Source organism: Trachypithecus francoisi, unplaced genomic scaffold (genome assembly GCF_009764315.1).
Source record: "Trachypithecus francoisi isolate TF-2019V2 unplaced genomic scaffold, Tfra_2.0 Lachesis_group0, whole genome shotgun sequence".
Classification (NCBI taxonomy): Eukaryota; Metazoa; Chordata; class Mammalia; order Primates; family Cercopithecidae; genus Trachypithecus; species Trachypithecus francoisi.
The window spans coordinates 154,526,272-154,532,271 of record NW_022681453.1 but is presented as its reverse complement, the minus strand read 5'-3'; the positions used below and the strand labels follow the sequence as shown (position 1 = coordinate 154,532,271).

Sequence of the window (6,000 nt, the reverse complement as noted above, 5' to 3'; positions counted from 1 at the left end):
GAAATCATCTTCATGGCTAGCCCAGTGTGGTTGGCCCAGTGCTGACATAGATGTGAATGTCTGGGCTTGGTCTGGCTGTTCCAGCAAGACAGTATTGCTCACCACAGCAACCATCACCATTGTCCACTTCTGGCCTGCTGATGGCAGGCTTTCCAGCCAAGCTGTGGTCTTATCTCACCCATTCACTCACTCAGGGTTTGAGTTAGTTTCCCTCCTTCCCTCCCTCCCTTCCTTTCTTTCTTCATCCCCCTACCCTTCTTCCTATTTAAGACACAAGGAACAGAAACAGATTCTGGAGAACTTAAGAAATAAGAAAACTTATTAGATGGATTATCAAGCACTAAACAACATTTTTGGGAGGGAAATAAGAAAAACAAGTGTGACCTCATGCTGGGTTCTGGTTAGAACACAGCCACAAGAACAAACTCCAATCTTTTTCAGTCTGTTGCTGTACTTCAGATTTAAAATCTGGAAATGATCATGCAGCAATGCTCTACCAGATGAGGAAGAACAGCTGTTAAAAGGAACTCAGGATGTTGTTAGGAAGGGGGAGTGGATGCCAGGCCTTCACCAGACTATCCAGAAGCCATTCCATGGGGTATTTGGCCTGTATACTGTGAGACACTGAGCTGGTTCCAACACAGCCCCTGCCCTCAACAGGTGCACAGTCAGGCCAAGGAGACAGCCGCAGAAACGGGACAACTAGGATGAGTGAGGATGTGACTGGGGATGTACAGGGGCACAGGAGCACAGAGGAGAGGGTCTCCTCCAGGTTGGATGAGAATGAGGTGCACAGTACTGGTTAGAAAAGACAGGTCTCTGGAAGAGATGACCCCTTGAGATGAGATGAAAATCCATACAATCCTCACAAGCATCCATTTGTACACATTTGCCATCTTTTTTCCAAGAAGCCAGTTGAATTTTGGAGACAAGGTTCTGGGGCTGCTGCAGAGGATTGGGCCCTCATGCCTGGCTCGATGCTCCCAGTTCTGAGCTCAGTGTGCCTCTTGGGCAGGAGTTTCCTGGCTCCTCTGCAGAATTGGGCTGAAGGTGGTGGCTCACCAGCCAGCTTCAGTTCCTTTCCTCTGCCCTCCCCTGTGGAAGGCAGGCTCATCCAGGCCCAGCTTCTGCCCAGCTGGCCAGGCTCAGGTCCTGGATGCCCACAGTGGAAGGAGAACAGTGAAGAGTGACTGACATGCAGGTGCCATCCCTGCCAGCTTTCCTTTCTCCCTCCAGTGATGTGGCTCGGCCACCAGCATGACATCCTAGTCCACTGCCTCCAGCAAAACAGCAAAACAAAATGCCAGGTTACTTGGGTTACTTTGTGATTTAAGGGGCACTTACTCAAGTGTTTGGGATGCCTATCATTTCCTTTCTTCCTACTTACTCTTCCCCCTTACAGAAATGTCACTGCCCCAGTTTGAAGAAGAAACATATGGCCCTGACCTGCCAGTCATGACCATGTGGGGGAAGGATCAACAAGTCCTTTCAGGGACAGTGCATATCTCTGGGAATTTGGAATCATGACACTGAGATGAGGGGTGAAGGGGGAAGGTCATTTGGGCACAGGTGTTAAGGCTGCTGGATAGGGAAAGAGAAGGAGAGAGAAGAGAAAGAGAGAAGATGGGAAAGAGAGAAAAGGAGGGAGAGAGAGAGGGAGGGAAAAGGAGAGAGAAAGAAGAGAGAGGAGGAAGGAGAGAGAGAGAGAGGAAGAAAGAGATGGACAGAGGGAAGAAGAGGGAGAAAGAGGGGAAGAGGAGGGAGAGAGGGAAGGACAGGGAGAGAGAAGGGAGAGAGAAAGGAAGAGGAGGAGGAGAGAGAGAGAGAGGGGAGAGAGGAGGGAACTTCAATTTCTTCTTCTTTTTTCCAGTTCTCCTGAAACCTATTATATGTCTTGTCATTGGGTCCTTCCATTCTTGACAGTCTTATGATACCTGATGCTCCCACCTCCTTTATTTAGGCAGTTTGAAGAGTTCCTTTTTGCCAATAATTAAAAATAATCCTTGATTTAGGCACCCAGCAAATGCTAGGAACAATGTTTGCCCGTGAATTGCTGTCTCTCTGTGGCAAATGAATTCCTGAAATTCTTCATCATAGATTATCTGTCGAAATAAAGAAATGGATTTTGCTTAGGCTTGCATCAAAGATAATGAAGGAAAGGAATAAGGAAATGAAATGAGAATTTTAGCAGCTCCATGGGATTCTGCTTTTTATTTTATTTTTTAAAAAATCAACTTACTTAAAATCTACTGTCTACAATCTGGTAACATCTATTAGAATAAAATGTACACATACCATTTAACATAGCAATAAGAACTCCTGGGAATCTATCCCACAAAAGCACTGGCTTTTAAGGGTTTATGCATAAGAGTGTTTATTGCAGCATTGTTTGTAGCAGGAAAAAAACTAGAAAAAAACTTTGGACAATAACTTCCTAAACTGTTCTTCTAAACATCGTGTTGCACATACCATCAAGTATATGTGTATAAAAAGGGGTTCTTCCCAGGAGGCAGAGGTTGCAGTAAGCCAAGATCGCTCCACTGCACGCCAACCTGGGTGACAGAGTGAGACTCCATTTAAAAAAACAAAAAACAAAAAAAGCTGGGGGTTCTCTGTGAAAACGTGCCTCAAAAACACTGGTTTACACAAAGTTAAACAGGTTTGTTTATCATGGGCTTCTCAGAACGATTCAAATGATTCTTCAGACATTATTTTATGAAATATTTATTGAGCACCCACTTTGAGCCAGAAGCTGTACTTAGGAGAAGAGTCAATAGTTTCAGGAGTGACGAGTGTCCCCAAGGAGAAGGGCAGGGAGCTAGCAGTGCAGTGGGCAGAGCCAGAGAGGCTTCCTGCGCAACGTGACTTGAGGTAGAGAGTTGAAGAAGACTCTGAGTTACCCCAAGGAAGTGGAGAAGTGAGAAGGCGTGCCAGGCAGAGGGAACAGCACCTGCTGGAGCACTCACGGGAAAGAGGGTGGATGAGAAACTGGAGAAAGCCCCATGGATGAAGCAGAGAAAGAGCTGCAGGGGGAAGGCGGCCACCCCATGAGGAGCTGGGCTTTCACCTCAAATGCAGGCAGGAGAAACTCAGGGGGATTTTTCTTTTAAACACCTTAATTAAGGTGTCATTTAAATAACACAATATCTACCCATTTTACGTGCACAGTTTGATGAGCCTTAGTAAATGTACACAGTTGTGCAACTATCATCACAATCTAGTTTTAGAACACTTTTATCACTCCCAAAATTTCCTTGTGCCCACTTGCTGTCAATTCCATTTCCAGGCTCTGACCTGCTTTTGCTTCTTTAGTTTTGCCTTTTCTAGAAATTTCATGTGAATGGAATCATTTAATATGTATCTTCTGTGTCTGGTTTCTTTCACTTAGCTCATTTTGAGGTTTATCCACGTTGTTGCAGGCATCACTAGTCCTTTGTAAAATTGCCGAACAGTGTCCTATTGCATGGATATAACACATTTGTTTATACATTTGTCAGTTGAGGGACACCTGAATTGCTTCCTGTGTTTACTATAGTGAATTATGCTGCTGCAGATGTTTGCCTACAAGTCTGAGTGGACATATGTCTTTATCTCCTTTTAATAGACATCTAAGAGTGGATTGCTAGATGGATTTGAACTATTTTAGTGGGCATAAAATGGTATCTCATGGTGGTTCTGGTTTGTATTTCTCTAATGACTAATGGTGTTGAGCACCTTTTCATGTGCTTATTATATTCATCTATGTATCTTCTTTGGTGAAACATCTTGTTTGGGGACTTGCTTGAAGGACTCACAGACCTCAGAGGCAGTTGCATCCACACAACGGTTATCATAGTGAAACACCACGCAACAGGAGGAAAGGCACATAAGGTAGAGTCTGGAGGTGTCCAGGTGCAGGCTTTTAAAGTTCTCTCTTCTGGGATGGGGTTTGCACTGAACATGCTTCTCTCCCCAGCGGTGAAATGCAGCAATGGTGCATGTTGTTTCTGCCTGGGGGCCTTGCTTGAGACTCGACATCCAGAGTTTTTTGTGGGCTAGTGATGTAGGCGCTCTTCTGCCACACAACCAAGGGTGATTACTGAAATGCCAAACTCCTAGAAGAAAAGCACATGTGCACCATAAATCATACTGTTTGTACAAACAGTTCAGGCAAGCTGGTACTGTAGGATTCAGTGCCCTGGGAAGACAAAACAGCCTTATCAGTTAGAAACAGAGGTGACATTCCAAAAGCCAGGTTCTCAGATGCCAGGCAAGGGCCAACTGCACAGGCAGACCCTTCTACAGAGCAACATCAGGCCTGCTGTGTTCTCCTCTCCCACACATGTCTAGTCAAATCTTTTGGTCATTTTTAAGTTGGGTTGTTAGTCTTCTTATTTTTGTCATCAGAATTCTTTATATATCCTGAATTTAAACTGTTTATTAGATATACATTTTGCAATTTCCCCCCCAGTCTGTGGCTTATCTTCTCATTTTCTTAATGTCCTTTGGAACGAGTTTGGGAAGGGAAGTAATATGACCAGATTTGCACACACATACAGCTGCCCTACCTGCTATGTGGAGAATGGACTGCAAGGGTCAGGACTGGATTGGGGCGTCCTGTTAGGAGGCTGTTGCGTGATCCAAGTGAGAGATGATGGCATTTTGGATGGGGAGGTGACAGAAGGGATGGAGAAAAGTAGCTCCATACAGGGGGTATATAGAAGGTAGGACTGAGATGGCATGCACTCCACACATTATAGATTTTCAACAGGGGAACAGAAAGGAGGCCTCCCCAAACTCATCCACAGAACACATTATTATTATTCTTTCTAGTAGTGAAACTCCATTCATTTGTGGGGTTTACATATTTGATAATTTGGAAATGTGAGACAACATGAATTTGAAGGTTCCCTCTAGTCCTCACAGTATGTGGTGCCATGAACAATCCTTTATGAGGTTATTTTAACAATACTAAAATATTCTGAGGCGTGTGCCTAGGTGCATGATTACAGATTGTTTATTAGTCACGCATGTATATCTATAATGCCAATTTTTGATCCAAGAAAATAACTTCATGACTGAAATTGAACACAATCGATGCATGAAGATCCTTGCAGAAAGGGAGGGCAGAAACATTGTTAGCATAGAAAGTGTGAGGACGGGGATAAGGAAATTCATATTCATGTATTAACCCAATTACCAAATGTACCTTGCAAATCTGGAGCGCTGTTGGTTTAACATGGGATTTCACATCATTCTGTCCCAAGTGACATAGACAGTATTATAAATGAAAAATCCTTTCCTCAGGCTAGGATACAGAGCTCCTCTCACTTGGGCAGTACATGCAATCACAGGAGAACCTTTATTTAAGGCTGGAAATTCTATTTACTCAGGAGCCCAAACCACTGTTTTTCTGTTCTCACAAAATAAACAAAACACCCTGGCAAAGTAGATGCAGAAAAGACCTGAGGGAATGGAAAGGAATGTGGAATCAGGTATGCAGGTCAGTGTCAACACAATAAATCAGGAGCACAGCAGTGATACATATATTTCTCTTCCGATGCTAAAAAAAGGCTACACGAATCAATGAGATAAAGCGAGAGTACAGAAATTAAGATATATAATGTTTTATTTATAGATGTATTTAATGAAGTAGGTTTTGTGGTTCTGTTGTTTTATTTTAGAAAGAGACAACATAAAGGCTCAGAAATGGATGTTATGCCTGGTAGGGGCTGCATGATGCACACATGGATCAGGGAGATGATGACATCACCTCCAAACCTGGTTGGACCTGGTGCCCTGAGCCTATGGAGAGGCTGGACAGGGGCAACGGGGCTTCAGACACCTGCTGTCAGGTGCATGATGCAATAAGGTACCCCTTTTTCCAGGAAGTGATGATGAATCTAGCTCAGCATGCTGCACATTTTGGCCTCTTCTGCCTCAAGGCCTTTGCATGTGATGTTCCCTCTTCCTGAAAGCCAGCTGCCTCCACCTATCCCCAGATCTTGTGAACTCCCCCTT

The 6,000-nt window shown here is 44.1% G+C and overlaps 1 protein-coding gene across 1 annotated transcript in view; it reads right to left on the bottom strand.

The window, feature by feature from the left end:
• Positions 1 to 2,708: 2,708 nt before the first annotated feature.
• NMNAT3 (nicotinamide nucleotide adenylyltransferase 3) overlaps positions 2,709 to 6,000 on the bottom strand; it is a 114,970-nt gene continuing 111,678 nt past the window's right edge. Inside the window, exon 5 of the mRNA XM_033212492.1 lies at positions 2,709 to 4,094. Coding sequence (XP_033068383.1) covers positions 3,736 to 4,094 — 359 coding nt within the window. The 3' untranslated portion in view covers positions 2,709 to 3,735. The remainder of the gene's footprint in view (positions 4,095 to 6,000) is intronic.